General features: G+C 44.9%; 1 protein-coding gene across 1 annotated transcript in view; it reads right to left on the bottom strand.

The window, feature by feature from the left end:
- elapor2b (endosome-lysosome associated apoptosis and autophagy regulator family member 2b) overlaps positions 1-16577 on the bottom strand; it is a 175722-nt gene that overhangs the window by 89144 nt on the left and 70001 nt on the right. The window contains exons 6-9 of the mRNA XM_063072659.1: positions 12940-13045; positions 9952-10104; positions 8744-8832; positions 3434-3614 (exon numbers count right to left, since the gene is read on the bottom strand). Coding sequence (XP_062928729.1) covers positions 3434-3614; positions 8744-8832; positions 9952-10104; positions 12940-13045 — 529 coding nt within the window. The remainder of the gene's footprint in view (positions 1-3433; positions 3615-8743; positions 8833-9951; positions 10105-12939; positions 13046-16577) is intronic.

Here is a 16577-nt window from a genome sequence, read left to right as displayed (position 1 = left end):
ATAAGTAATCTAGAGATGATTTAAAGTATACGGGAGGATGTGCATAGGTCCGGAGCTCCCCCGGGTCCTAAAGTCCACCGCACTGAGCCAGGTTAATTATCAATATAATGATCAATTTTCTAAAATCCATAAAATTCTGCATTCCAAAATGCAACTGGCTCCAAGGATTTCGGATAAGGGATTGTGGACCTGCAGTAGGAATTTACTGTGGTGTGTTGGTCAGGGCATGACATGCAACAATAAACAACAACATTCAACAATATAAAGAATAAAGAATTACATAAAAATAAAGTTAGAGGTGAAAGTACGGAAATGGAATGAAATGTGTATAAATATATAAACACCAGCATTATAAATAGCGGTTTGAAGTGTTTACAATGCAGTAACAGGGTAGTAGATAGAGGGGGGTGGGGGACTAACTGGAGTGGTTGATCAGATTAATTACCTGTGAGAAGAAGCTTTTAAGGTGGTGTGAAGTTTTTGCTTTAACAACAGGGGAGGGGGAGCTTTTGGAAAAGGCAGCTTGCAGGGTGGATAATGTCCACAATGAATTTTTCTGCCCATTTTTCTGTCCTGGACTGAAGGCTCACTCGGTAGAAAGATTTGCTGATCTGTGAACACCATGCTCTAGATTAGAGTCATAGAGCAATACAATACAGAAATGGGCCCTTCAGCCCATCTGGTCCATGCTGACCACCTTTTCCAGCCAGATAGGTCCAATTTCCTGCACTTTGCCTCCATATACCTCCAAGTTCCACCCTCCATGTACCTATCCAAATGCCTCTTAAATGTTACAATTGTACCCATCTCAACCAATTCCTCCGGCAGCTCATTCCAGGGACTCATCACTCTCTGGGTAAAGAAGTTGACTTTCAAGTCTCACTTAAATCTCTCCTCTCTTATATCCTCTTGTTTTGGACTTCACAGCCCTGAGGAAAAGACAGTTATATTCAAAGTGATGTGGGAAATATTACAGGCCCTCGGGCTAAATCAGGGTCTGTATTGGCTGAGTGTTTGGATCACCCTGTTGTCCACAGAGTCACCTACAGACGTGGCTGAGCAGGGTTGGTAGATCTCCAGGAAGAGGTTTATGGTAATCCAGGAGTCTTGCGTTCACCACTGACAACAGCTGTGTACCCCAGATTTCTTTTTAACTTATTTAAGTGTGTGTTTCACAGACTGAGCCAACACTTAATCGACCCCTCCCCATCCCTCGTTGCTCTTGAGATGGTGATGGTGAGCTGCCTTCTGATCTGCTGCAGTGGGTACACTCCCAGTGCTGCCGGGGAGGGTATTCCAGGACTTTGACCCAGTGATGGTGAAGGAATGACGATATACTTCCAAGTCAGGATGGGGTGTGGTTTGGAGGGCAGCTCAACTCCCCCCCACCGTCCCCCATGATTTTTTACGATTTATTTAGAGGTTCAACGTGGAGCAGGCCTTCTGGCCCACTGAGCCTGTTGCCCAGCAACCCACCGATTTAACCCTAGCCTGATCACAGGACAATTCGCAATCAGCAATTAACCTACTAATTGGTATAACTTTGGACTGTGGGAGGAAACCAGAGCACCTGGAGGAAACTCACACGTCCCACAGAGGAGGTCGTATTGAGACTCCTTACAGAGGATGCCGGGATTAAACTCTGAACTCTGATGCCTTGAGCTGTAGTAGCGTCGTGCCAACCACTACCGTACCGTGCGTGCAAACCGCTACCGTACCGTGCGTGCCAACCGCTACCATACCATGACACCCCTTCTGCCGCCCTTGTCCATCCAGCTCGTAGAGGTGGTGGGTTTGGAAGATGCTTTCTGAGTGTGGCTTGTCGACCGTACATACTGCTGCCACTGTGCAGTGGTGGTGGAGTGAGTGAATGGGGGGGGGGGTCTATATGTCTGCTACTGTGCAGTGGTGGGGGAGTGAGTGAATGGGGGGGTCTATATGTCTGTTACTGTGCAGTGGTGGGGGAGTGAGTGAATGGGGGGGTCTATATGTCTGTTACTGTGCAGTGGTGGGGGAGTGAGTGAATGGGGGGGGTCTAGATGTACTGTTATTGTGCAGAGATGAGGGGGTGAGTAAATGGGGGGGTCTAAATGTACTGTTATTGTGCAGAGATGGGGGGGTGAGTGAATGGGCGGTCTAAACGTACTGTTACTGTGCAGTGGTGGGGGAGTGAGTGAATGGGGGGGTCTATATGTCTGCTACTGTGCAGTGATGGTGGAGTGAGTGAATGGGGGGGTCTAAACATACTGCTGTTACGGTGCAGAGGTGCTGGAGTGAGTGAAATGGGGGGGGGGTCTATCAAGAATGCTGTTATAGCCTAGAACATAACAAAATATAGAACACAGTACACGCCCTTCAGCCCAAAATGTCATGCCAACCTTTGAACCTATTCCACAATCAATCTTCTCTTCCCTTCCCTCCTACAGAGCCCATAACTCTCCATTTTTCTTTCATCCATGTGCCTATGCAAGTTTCTTAAAATGCCCTCTATCACCTCTCTTGGCAGTGTGTTCCATGTACCCAGTGCTCTCTGTGCTAAAAACCTAGGTTTAGGGGTGTTGTCAGAAACTCTATGTGTGAGAAACATACGTCTAACATTCCCCCTATACTTTCCACTAAACACCTCAAATGGACGACTTCTGCCCTGGGAGAAAGATGCTTTAATCATCTTGTACTGCTCTATCGAGTCGCCTCTCATCTTCCTTCACTCCAAAGAGAAAAGCCCTAACTCACTCAACCCATCCTCATAAGACGTGCTCTCTAATTCAAGCAGAATCCTGGTAAATCTCCTCTGCACCCTTCCAAAAGCATCCACATCCTTCCTAAAGTGAGGCAAGCAGAACTAAACACAATATTCCAAGTGTGGTCTAACCAGAGTTTTATTCATCTGCAGCTCTTGAACTCAGTCCCCAGCTAACGAAGGCCAACACACCACGCATCCTCTTTACCACCCTGTCAACGTGCTCAGCAGCTTTGACGGCCCTATGGACATGGACCCCAGATCCACAGAACTCCTGTACGGCGTGAGCACCTCGAGAGTTGTTGAAACTGCAAGGACCACTGCCCCTTGTGTGATGTACAGAACTACAACTATTAAAGGTCTTTTAAGGACTAACTTGTACATCAAAAAGTACAGTGAAATGCATCACCGGCGAGGATTATGCGAGAGGCCGACTGAGAGCGTTGCCACACTTCCAGCGCCAGTGCAGCACACCTACAACTCGCTAATCCTAACCCGTACGTTTCTGGACTGTGGGAGGAAGCCGGCGCCCCAGGAGGAAACCCACGTGGTCACAGGGAGAAGGAGCAAAGGCCTTATAAGCAACAGCGGGAATTGAAGCCTGATCTTACAGTCAGCGCTGCGAAGCACCGCGCTAACCGCCAGGCTGCCGTGCCGCCCTACGGAAAGGATTAAAAGCCAAAGTACACTCACAATTCATCCCATCCGAGTAGGTGGCCGAGGGGCAAGGGACGCAGCTTGAGGTGTTGTTGTTGTAAAAGCCAGGGTTACACGGAGGACAAGGCTGCTTCTGCCCAGACGGAGGGAGCTTCATCGCTTTCGGGATGTCGTCTCTGCAAAGCTTCGGAGATATCCACTTGTACATCACCTGGGTCTGTAAAACAGTTACCGAATGTCATTTCCAGGGTCCAACATCCTTGTACATTATTCCATCCGCACAGCTGTAACAGCTGGAAACCAAAATACCACAGTTGCTGCAAGTCCAAAAATAAAACAGAAAATATTGGCAAACCCAGCAGGTTATTCAGAGAAAAAGAGTCAATATTTCAGATCACTTTGTGCACGCAGATTGCAGTCAACCAGGGAAAAGTGGAAGTGGATAACTGCTTCGTCTGGGCGGACTGTTTGGGTCTTTGGATGGTCTGAGGCAGTGGCCCCCAACCTCCGGGCCGCAAAGCATGCAGGGGTGCAGCAGTAGCCAGAACGCACCCAGCACATCTTTAAGAAAAAAGCCGAAATAAATAAGCTAATTAATTAGGTGCCACCCGGCACGTAAATGTCGGCCCAGATCAGAGGCGATTGCCGATTTCACTTGCTCTACGCGATGTTCACTCCTCTTTCCAGGGTGCTGGAGCCTTTAGCTGTTCCATTGTTTGGTCAATTTAAACGTCAGTCCAGACAGGCAGAAAAGACAGGGCTGTCAGGATCGAGGTGACATGTTGAATCTGCACAAACTTCTAATAAAGTATAGGCGCTGCTGTGCTTTCTTTGTAATGACAGTTACATGCTGGTCCCAGGACAGATCCTCTGTCACTTTTCACAGAGAGGAACGTCGATCCTTAATGCCGCAGAATTTAAAGTTATTGACCCTCTCCACCTCAGTTCCTCTAATAAAGACTGGCTCCTGGGCGGCACCTAATTAATTAGCTTGTTTATTTTGGATTTTTTCTGAAAGATGTGCTGGGTGCGCTCCGGCTACCACTGCACCCCTGCACATATCGTGGCCTGGTATTGGTCCACGGCCCGGAGGTTGGGGACCACTGGTCTGAGGGAATGAGGTGAACAGACAGATGCTGGGATCTCCTGCAGAGGTATGGTAATGAGTTTTAAGGAGCAGAGCTGGCTTCATTAGCCAAATAGGGGGCACAATGTTTTTACTTACTGATCTTATTTTGGATAAGCACATCGACGGGAGGGGAATGGAGGGCTATGGCCCAGGTGTGGATCAATGGGACTAGGCAGAATAAGATGGGCCGAAGGGCCTGTTTCTGTGCTGTTGTGTTCTATAACTTGATGACTATCACAGGAGGTGAAAGACACTGGCAAACCATCCCTGAACTGGAGAGGATGTTCAGAGTCAACCACACTAATCTCCTTTTATTGCAAGTTCAAGTTCAAATTTGATTGTCATTCAACCATACATGAATACCCATGAATATAGTTAAACAAAACAGTGTTACTCTGGGGGCAAGCTGCAAAACACAGTACCAACAGTCATACAGAACAAGGCACATATATTGCATATAAGGAAGCAGTAAAATACAGTCACAAAGAATATATATACTGTATAGTGCAAATCCCTGAGTCCATGAATGTTGCAACAGTCTGCAGTTAACATAATATTGCTTGCCTTTCACTGAGTGAACACCGGTGGGGCAGCACCAACTCCAGCAGGGACACTGTGCCACACTGCCTCTGGCACCAACACCTCTCTCCTGGATGGCTGCAAACAGGCAACACCGCGGCTTGAGGTCCTGTGCTCACTGTGACAACGGCATCACAGATCCCCCGCCGTCCGCCTCACCAATAAACCAGTGAACTGGACTTCCAGCGTTCCATCCAGTCACCAGACTCTACCGCTCAGAAACACACCAGACCACACGTCTTTGGCATGAAGTTTGATACCCTCAGCAAGCTGGACAGGATTAATGAGGGAAAGCCAGACTTACAACTTCATGATTCTCCCCAGTGTGACAAATTGCTGTTGACTTCTAACGTTAACTCAGTTTGTCTCTCCAAAGACACCACCTGACCTGCCAAATATTTCCAGAACTTTCTGTTTTTGTTTCAGATTTCCACTAGTATTTTTTTTTACATTCTTGATAATTTAGAAAGAAAGATTAGCTTTATTTGACACATGTTCACACGGTGAAATGCATTATTTATGCTAATAACCAACACAATCCGAAGATATGCTGGGGGCAGTTGGTAAGTGTCTCCGTGATTCCGGCATCAACAGAGTATGCCCACAACTCATAATCCTAACCCGTGCACCTTTGGAATGTGGGAGGAAACCAGAGCACCTGGAGGAAACCCACACGTCACCAGGGAGAGCATATAAAACTCCTTTCAACTAGTGGCAGGAATTGAACTCTGATCAGTGATTGTTGGCAATGTAAGGAGTCATGCCAACCAATACACTATCATGCCAGCCTGGGATTATCTTCTCATCCCTTCTAAATTTTACAAAGATTATTTCCTGAAACATTCTGTGCAGGAAAATCAAGGTCCTGTGATCGGGAAAGATGGAAAGGCAGGCACTCAGTACAATTTTCACTGGGGTAGTTTCAAATGCTGAATTTTAAATTGTCCATTTAAGCCACAACGAAAATATCCACCACTGCCTCAGGCAATCAGCAGCTGGAACCATGGCCTGCCCCTCTGCCACAGCAATCCTCCAGAACCCCACCACCCCTCCAGAACCCCTCCCCGATCCAACAACCCTCCAGAAACCCCCCCATTCCAACAGCCCAGACAACACCCCTCCAGTACACGTGTAGTCTCCCTGAACTCCATCACACCAGTCAACTAAGCCAAACCACATCCCACTCACCCTTGGGATCTCTGCTCACAGACGCACACAGACTGTGGCCCGTTAGAATCTGGCCTGGTAACCCATTTTGCATTGGATTCCCATTGCATCGCTGGTGATTAGGGCTGCAGTGAAGGTCTTCCCTCTCCATCCCTGGTCTTGGTGGTGTTCATCATGTCAGTGGCTTCCCCTCGGTTTTCACTACTGTCGGTCATGCAAATCCCGGGTGGAGACTCAGGAATACCATCGCAGTCTGATGTAGGATTCCTCATTGCTGTTTCCGAAACAATTTTGTTTTTCCAGTCAGGGTTGTTAACCCTGAGCTGAACTGCTGAAGCTGAAGGACCAGAGGACCATTCTCAGTCTGACCTCTACCCTTCAAACTGTTTGGCATGAGTGACCCTACCAAGAGCCAAAGCCAGCAAACATAGCTGTCTGGGACAATGAGGTACACAAGCCCCCAAACCCTACGACAAGGTTGTGGTCCTCTCAGAGGGATGGCCCATACTGTGTATTCAAAATTACCAGGCTGAAGACGTCACACGTCAATCATGAAAATAACTTTTTTATTCCACCTGCTGTACCTCCACCAGCTGATAAACGTCTATTGCACGTCAAGCTGATTACCAGACATGGTGCTGCCAGATTTATTAGACTCCTTCCTGTGAAGGAGGATCCAAATAAACTGCAAATTCCAACGAACGACACAGGCCACTGTGCTGAGAAGTGAGATCAGAGAGAGCCTGTTCAGGCCATCAAGGCCATGCTAGCACTATGTAAGAGCAATGCAGCTTAATCAACCCCCCCCCCAAGAACCATACCCTTCCCCCGACTCCCCAACGGTGACACAGTAGCGCAGAAGTTAGCAAAAAGTTACAACAGCACCAGTGACTCAGGTTCAGTTCCCACTGCCATCCACAAGGGCTTTGTACATTCTCCCCATGACCCATGTAGGCTTCCACAAGGTGCTCCACTCTTGGACTATGTATTTTAGTCTGCGTGTGACTATATTTTACTGATATCTTATCTGTGCTTGCTATCTTATGTGTGCCCTGTGCTGTGTGTGACTGTCGGTTCTGTGGTTTGCACCTTTGTGCCAGAGTAACGCTGCCTCATTTGTCTGTATCCATGTGCAGTTGAAAGACAATTGAACTACGAACTAGGAGAGGCAGCAGAGAGAGAGGTGATGGGCAGGTGAAGAGAAAAGGGAGTAAGAGGAGAGCCAGAAAGAGAAATGGAGAAATACGGGGGGGGGGGGGGGCGGTTACTGGAAGTTAGAGAAATCGACGTCATTACTATATTCTGCATTCTGTTTTACTTCCTATTTGTACTGTCTCAGTGTATTTATGATCTGCATGATGCCGCACAAACACAAGCTTTTCAAAGTTCAAAGCAAATTTATCATTAACATACGTATATATTCAGACATATTGCCCTGAGAATCACTGTAGGACAAAGAGACACAGTACAGTCAATGAGTACACACAAAGACTGACAAACAATCAATGGGCAAAAGAAGACAGATTGTGCAAATACAAAAATAAAACTAACTATAATAAATAGATAAATATTACTGAGAATATAAGTTGTAGAGATGTTGAAAGTGAGTCGATAGGTTGTGTTCAGTGATCAGCGTTGAAGTGAGTGAAGTTATCCACGCTGGTTCAGGAACAATTATCACTGTACAAGCATCAGCTTCTGTGTCCTTGCACACAACACCTTCACTTCAACATTTAGTATCCCACCATCCCCGAAGAGAATTCTCAAACACTTTCAGCAAACGATGCAGAAGATTTAGACATGTGTATGAGTGTACTTACGCAGAAAAGCCGCAAAGGAACGTTGACAATCCTGCTTAGTAATCAACTGTCTACATATTGCACAGTACAAAAGGAGTTTGGCTTCTATATTAGGGTTCTAAAAATTTTATATTTAGAATTACAATGTGGAACAGGCCCTTCCGGGATAACGAGCCACACCACCTTGCAGCCCACCTACACAATCCTAGCCTAATCACAGAACAATTTACCATGACCAATTAACCTACTAACCAGTACATCTTTCACCTGTGGGAGGAAACTACAGCACCTGGAGGAAACCCACACAGTCACAAGAAGAACCTACAAACTCCTTACAGAGCACGCTAGAACTGAACTCTGAACTCCAACGCTCCAAGCTGCAATGGCTAACCGCTACATTACCATGGTGCCCATTCAATAAGTTTGAAGTTTTATGAAACACAACGTAGCTTCTGCAAGTTAATCAAAGGGGAACAGAGGAAACACTCAGCAGGTCAGGCAGCATCTGGGGAGAGAGGAAAATGGTTAACATTTCAGGTCAATGTCACTTCGCCAGAATTGGCATCCATAATTATTTGACTATGAAATTGCTAAAAGAAATTTCAGGTTTCAAGACAGAGAGGCAAACACATTCCGAAAATTTACAGTGTTGGCAACACAAAATATTTCTACCTTTCTCTCACTGTCACATTGAGTGTGGATTTGAAAGAAGTCTTTCTTTGAACAGGGTGGGCGGTCCTGGCATTTACTTGAACCTTCCTCTGTAAGGGAAGAAGAAGATGCAACAATACAGTAAGTTGACGAGCAGGAAACAGAAGAAATATTTTCTTCAGAGTTATCGTTAGAATCAGAATCAGGTTTATTCTCACTGGCATTCACCATGAAATGTGTCGTTTCGTGGTAGCTGTACAGTGCAGGCTTAACAGATTACGGAACTAGATTCTGCAGAGAGAAAAATCCAGAATAATTCTCATAAAATGCTGGACGAACTCTCCAGCATCTATGGAAATGAATAAACAGTTGGCGCTTCTGGCAGAGACCCATTGGCGACGGTGGAAGAGCTGCATGGCTGCAGACCAGGCCCTCTTGCCGCGGGGTCACCAGTCTCAGCAGCGTACGGGAGGAAGCGCTGGAGGCCGTGAGGGAGAGAACAGAGATGTGCTGGGTTGGGGGCAGGCCCCTGCAGGCTGGCTCCCCTGTCACCACTGCTCTCCCTGGAAGTCAAGTTAAATTCTCGTCGTCTGAGGCTGAACCAGCACGAGATGAGAAACTGCTGCGTGCTCGTTCTTGCAGAAATGCGGCTCCAGGACAACGTCCCACTCACCATTAATGTTACTCAGGGACCTCGTGCTAATAAAATTTTTTGTGACTGTATGCACTACCATATGTGCTGTGTGTGACTGCATATACTGTGTTTTGCACTTTTCTCCCAGAGGAACGCTGTTTCATTTAGCTCTATACAGATTGAACGACAATTAAACTTGAACTCGAAAACCGTCACTCAGTGCCTCAGAAACAGCTTCCTTCTCTGTGCAAACAGGTTTCTGAAAGGTCCATCAACACTACCCCATTATACTTTATATTCTTGCACCATTTAATTAGTTTTGTAATTTATAGTACTTCTTACATGTTTGCACAGTAGTGCTGCCACTAAATAACAACTATCACATGATATAACTGGGTGATAATAAACCTGATTCTGATTGGAGGTTTGGTCTGACAGTTCATGCCCTTGCCAACGGGTGGCGCTGTGGGTCAAACTCCATCTGCACAGCTCCTGTTTGTAATCAGTAAACAGCCAGAAATAAATTTGATAAAACTCCAAAATTTTAAAAATTCATACAGTACATTTAATTACAAGAGATCTGAAGCAAGCTCACCTGAAAACTGCAGCACCTCATTGCACTTCTGGCAGGCGCTCGCTCCCCTTCCCGAGAAGGTGTTTCTGGGGCAAGGCTTGCAGACAGACAAGCCCGACGCATTGCTGTAAGTCCCAGGTTTGCACGGAAAACACTCTGAAGTGTAGGCAACACCTGTTCAAAACAGACAGGATCAGGAATGGGTTCTCTGTGGTCTGTAATTCATGCAAAATGGGTCAGGATAAAACCATACCAACACACTTTTGGATTAGGGTGTAGAAATGTTATTTTTCTTGTAGTTTATATTTCTTTTGTTTTTCTTATATTTCTTATGTTATTTACATAATTGTTCAGTAAATTTTCCAGTAATTATGATACAGTTGATGCTGTGTTTTCCTAGAAACATTTTAGTGTTCAGTATTAGAATCTTGCTATTTTCTAAGTTAATTGTTATCACTGGAAATATTATTCTCTCGTCTGAGACTGTAACTTTTATAACCTGGTCTTTGTTCTCTCAGCATTTCTTCTTTGCTCGTTTATCATTTAATATATCAGTGTGCCCTCCCAATGAGGAAGCCAAGGATCCAGTTGCACAACCACTCACAAATTTCTATAGCAGAGCTTTCTAACTAGCTACATCACCATCTGGTATTGGGAGGGAGTGGGCTACTGCACAGAATCGTAAAAAGCTGCAGATCGTGAACTCAGTCAGCTCCATCGTGAGCATTGGCCTCCTCAGCATCCAGGACATCTTCAAGGAGCGATGCCTCAAAAAGGCAGCATCCATCTTAAAGAACCCCCATCTCGCAGGACATCCCCTCTTCTCATTGCTACCATCGGGAGGTGGTACAGGAACCTGAAGACACACACTTAATGATTCAGGAACAGCTTCTTCTCCCTTTGCCATACATATTTGTTTATTTACTTATAATTGCAATTTATTGATTTTGCAATATACTGTGGCCGCAAAACAACAAATTTCATGACATACACCTGATTCAGATTCTTAACACATAAAAAGCTGGAGGAACACAGCAGATCAAGAAGTATCTGTAGAGGGAGATGGACAGTCGACTTTTCAGGCAGAGATAGTAGAAAAGTAAAGGGAAGATACCTGTTATAAAGAGATAGTGGGAAGGAGTGGATCAGGAGCTGGTAGGATCTGGGTGAGCAAGTGTGGAGGGCAGATGGAGGAAGGGGGAGTGGGAACAGTGACAGAGGCTGGGAGGTGATGGATGGATCTAGATGAAGGAAGTGGGGACAGGCAGATGGATGAGGGGAGTGGGAATAGTGACAGGCTGGGAGGTGATAGGTGGATCTAGATGAAGGAAGTGGGGACAGGCAGATGGATGAGGGGAGTGGGAATAGTGACAGAGGCTGGGAGGTGATTGGATCCAGATGAGGGGAGGGATGATAGGGAGATGGAGGAAAGGGGAATGGGAATAGTGACAGAGGCTGGAGGTGATAGGTAGATGCAGATGAGTGCAAGGATGATAGGGAGATGGAGGAAGGGGGAATGGGAACAGTGACAGAGGCTGGAGGTAATTGGATCCAGATGAGGGAAGGATGATAGGGAGATGGAGGAAGGGGCAGTGGGAATAGTGACAGAGGCTGGGAGGTGATGGGTGGATCTAGATGAAGGAAGTGGGGACAGGCAGATGGATGAGGGGAATTGGAATAGTGACAGAGGTTGGAGGTGATAGGTAGATGCAGATGAGTGGAAGGATGATAGGGAGATGGAGGAAGGGGGAATGGGAATAGTGACAGTCTGGGAGGCGATGGGTGGATCCAGATGAGGGAAGGGTGTTAGGGAGGTAGAGGAAGGGGGGAATGGGGAGCGTGATGGAGGCAGGAGGTGATGGGTGGATCCCAGGTGAGGGGGAGGAGTGATAGGCAGATGGAGGCAGAGAAAGAGGGAGATGCTGTCAACCATTTCCCTCCACAGATGCTGCTCGACCTGCTGAGTTCCTCCCACAGAGAATTTGTTGCTCCAGATTCCAACATCCGCAGTCTCACAGGCCTCCTGCCTGGATAAAACCCTAGGTGGCCCGGTTAGTAAGTCTGCAGTTGACACAGAAAGTCGTGAAGCTGTGAATGGTGACGCAAGGTTGTCAAGGAGTTCAACAGGATGCAGAACAGTTAGAAATATGGACGGGGAAATAGCAGGTGGAAATTTAACCCAGACAAGAATGAGGTGTTGCATCTTAGGAGATTGGATTAGTTTAGATGAAGGTCTCAACCTGAAATATTGATGGTCCATTTACCTCCAAAGATAGGAGGTGGTATGGTAATGTAGAGGGTGACACAGTAGCATCATAGAGAGTGGCACGGATATGTAGAGGGCAGCACAGTAGTGTAGCCGTTAGCCAAACAGTTTACAGCACCAATGAACCATGTTCAATTCCTGCTGCTCTCTGTGAAGAGTTTGTGTGCTGTACCTGTGACCATGTGGGTTTCCTCCAGGTGCTCAGGTTTCCTCCCACATTCCAGGGCTAGTAAATTGTGGACACACTATGTTGGCACCAGAAGCATGGCGACGTTGGCGGGCTATCCCAGCACATCCTCGAGCTCTGTGGGTCACTGACATGAATTACGGACTTCACTGTATGTGACACGTAATGCTAACCTTTACCTTTAGATGCTCTCTGGCCCGCTGACTTCTTCCAGTCTTCTGTGTGTTGCTCCAGTCTATTGTGCCTCTGAGATTGGTTTAGATTGGCCTCAGGGTTAGCATAGACAAGGTGGGCCAAAAGGACTGATCCTATCCCAAAGTGCTCTGCATTCCGATCTTTTAACCTGCACACTTAACTAATTACCTGCTGCCCAAGAACCAGGGGTCAGGTACAGGACAGAGGAGACAAGAGGTTTTTCACCAAGGTGATGGAGAGCCTTTGGAATATTCACACAGAGACATGGTCACTGGGCACACACGGGACAGGATAACGAGGGAGTAAAACGAGCTGGTTGCAACCACAAAGCCAGTCAGTAGGGACATGCTAGACATCATACCTTCAATGTAGATGTCCTTGAGCAGAACTCGCTTGGCCAGTTTTTCACCGACAAGGATTCCTGTTGTTCGCCAGTACAGAACGTTTGTGCCCGTTTTCAAATCCACCTGCACAAGTACCAACATCAGGAGTTAAATCCGGTAGGGACCCCAGCTCCATTCAGCCACAACATACCCGAACCTCAGCAGGTCGTGGAGGAGAGCAAGTAGTGAGGTTGGCTGTTCAAAAGTGAAAATCGTTACAGTTTGTCACGGACACAACCCCCACCCCCCAACCATCAAGGACAGCTTCAAAAGCTGGCATCTAACAGTAGGGACCCTCACCAGCCAGGACATGCCATCTCTTTGACACTACCATCAAGGAGATACAGGAGCCTCAAGACCCACAACTCAACCATCTAGCAATAGTTACTCCCCCTCCATCATTAGATTAGTGTCCATGAACCCATGAACACTAGCTCTAAACTCCTCTATTGCACTGTTGATTTTTTATTGTAACTTACAGAAAGTTTATGCCCTGCACCATACTGCTGCCACAGAACAACATGTTTCACAACATATCTCAGTGACGATAAACCGGATTCTGAATCACATGGCAAACCAGTTTATTATTGTCACGTGTACCCAGGTACAGTGAAAAACTATTTCACACGCCGTCAATACAGATCATTCCATTACCTCGGTTCATTATGATAGAATGAGGGAAAACAATAACAGGATGCAGAATGAAGTGTGACAGTTACAGAGAAAGTGCAGTGCAGGGAGACAATAAGGTGGAAGGTCATAATGAGATAGACTGTGAGGACGAGAGTCGACCTTATTGTACTAGTGTGGTATCAGTTGCGGCTGCCCCAGCACATTCTTCATTGTGTTGTTTATTTATTTATTGAGATACAGCGCGGGATGGGCCGTTTCAGCTCTTTAAGCTGCAAGGCCCAGCAACCCCCAATTTAATCCTAGCCTAATCACAGGACAATTAACTATGACCAATTAACCCAGCAACTGGTATGTCTTTGGACTGTGGGGAGGGGGAAACAGGATCACCTGGAAGAATTCCACATGGTCACAGGGAGACCATACAAATTCCTTATCGACGGCAGTGAGAATTGAACCCGGGTCGATGGTACTGTAAAGCGTTGTGCTAGCCACTACACTACCACACTGCCCTGCAGGTTTTGATGTACACGCAATAAACAGATAGATAGATAGATAGATCAATCTGAAATATCTAAATCTAGCAGACCATTCAGAAGTGGTATGACGATGAAATAGCTGTCCTTGCGCCTGGTGGTCACAAAGAGAATGCGCAAATTCAGTGGACAGCACCAAAGGTCGGGATCAAAGCTGCATCACTGGTGTTGTGAGGCAGTGGCACCCTTAAAATGTCAACAAAGATTCACCCTGTTAAAGCTTCCCGGAAAAGATATCAAAGTGGTTATTCTCCCAGAGTATCACCGCCAAATCTCTTCATATTTCTCCCTTCACCATGTTGGCATTTCACAGATTCCCAACCTGCCTGGCAGATCGGAACAATTCCAGCACAATGGACACAAAACAGGGTGGCATGGTAGCACAGGAGTTAGCATAACACTATCACAGCCAATGTTCCCTCTAGTTTTTAGCAGAGCTCCGCCGCCGGGTCCTAATGTCCATCGCACTGAAGCAGGTTAAATAAGGTCCGGGTTTCCGCTGGGTCTTAAGGTCCACCGTATTTAGACAGGTTGAATAAGGACTTGAGCATCCGCATTTTTTTGGTATCCGCGAGGGGTCCCCGAACCAATCCCTCACGGATAAGGAGGGCCGACTGTACCTCATTTTCAGGAAACCTTTCTTCTAAGTGAACACAAAGACTATTTATAAAATTCAACAGCAAACTTGTATCTACTGTGACGTTTTCTTCACGTTGTTGGCTTAGCAAAACTTTAACTTTGCCACTCCACGAGACATTGTCTCCTAGATACTGCTTTCTTATCTTGTTAATTTTGCCTCGCGCAAAATGAAGTGAATCAATCAGTGTCAGGCCACTCTTTTGCAGAATCTTGCACAGTGCAGCCAGTTTATCAAAGACATCACTTAAAAACCTGTAAAGTTACTTTGTATGTGATGTTTATCAATTTCTTGTGACAGTATTTAGCCACAGGGTCATTTGACTGATCTTTTTCAATAAAAACTTAGTAAGCTATCTACAGGATTTGAAACAGATCTTTGTAAACTTTACGATATGAACACTGTCCACCAAAGATGGCTGCCGCCGTGATGCAGGTGTACAAACCGGAACAGGAAAGGTGAGGTGACGTAAATTAGTGATGTGCATTGTGGTATTTGAAAAACCAACTACGTTTTTCTGATTTATTTTTAGATAATTGTTTTATGTCTTTTGAACAATTATCTAATAAATATAATTTACCTAGATCATATTTTTTTTTAGATATTTACAGATTAGAAACTTTTTAAATACTGTTCTTACTACCTTTCCGATTTCATATTCTACTGATATAATGGAAAAAACTTTGGATTTAAACCTTTTTCAGAAAGGTTCAATAGCAACTATTTATAATATGATAAGAAAAATAAATCCAGATTTTTCCAATACAATTAAGAATGACTGGGAAAGAGAACTTAAGCTTACCTTACCTACTGAGAAATGGCAAAAAATTTTCCAACCAGTTAACTCTTCCTCTATTTGTGCTAAACATGCGTTGATACAGTTTAAAGTTGTACATATAGGTCATATGTCTAAGGATAAATTAACTCGTTATTATTCTCATATAAACCCTGTATGTGATAGATGTCATTCTGAGATAGCCTCATTAACTCATATGTTTTGGTCTTGCCCTTTATTGAAGAAATATTGAGATGATATTTTTGATATTATTTCAACTGTCTTGAATATTGATTTACAACCTCATCCTGTTACTGCCATCTTTGGTTTACTAATGATAGAAAAACATCATTTGACCTCTTCAGCTTGTCGGACGATTGCTTTTGTTACTCTAATGGCTAGAAGATCCATACTATTGAATTGGAAAGAGATTAATCCTCTTACTACATTTCATTGATTTTCTCAAACTACATCTAGTTTAAATCTAGAAAAAATTAGAAGTGTCATTTATGACCCATCTATTAAATTTGATGCGACTTGGAGACCATTTATTCAATATTTCCACATGATGTAATTTGACCCTTGTCAAATCTATTTTGTGATTTCAATATATGGGGAGAGGAGCGGAAGTGGTGACACTATTGGTTCTATCTGAGGTATCATGATAGCCCTTTCTATTTTCTTTTTCTTTTCCCTAGTTTTCTTTTAGTTTGGGTAGATTAGTTTTTTATTTGTTTTTTTTTTGTTTTTTTTCCTAAGGGGATATTTTTTTTCTTTTTCTGTTTTTTTTTACTATATTTTTGTATTTTATGTATACCCTTTATATATTTTATTGTTAATTTGAGAGATTTTGGGAGGTTTACTAACTATGTGTTACTTGACTGTATACTTTTATAATATAATTATTATAATTATTATTAATTAATACAATCCCTATCGCTCTGTACCTAATTTTTTTTGTAATGTGTATGATGTTGAAACTAATAAAAAGATTGAAAAAGAAAGAAAGAAAAACCGACTAATTAGTTAACAGAAACA

The sequence above is a fragment of the Mobula hypostoma genome, chromosome 20 (assembly GCF_963921235.1).
Source record: "Mobula hypostoma chromosome 20, sMobHyp1.1, whole genome shotgun sequence".
Taxonomy (NCBI): domain Eukaryota; kingdom Metazoa; phylum Chordata; class Chondrichthyes; order Myliobatiformes; family Myliobatidae; genus Mobula; species Mobula hypostoma.
The sequence above is the reverse complement of the archived record's forward strand: the minus strand, read 5'-3'. Positions and strand labels throughout refer to the sequence as shown.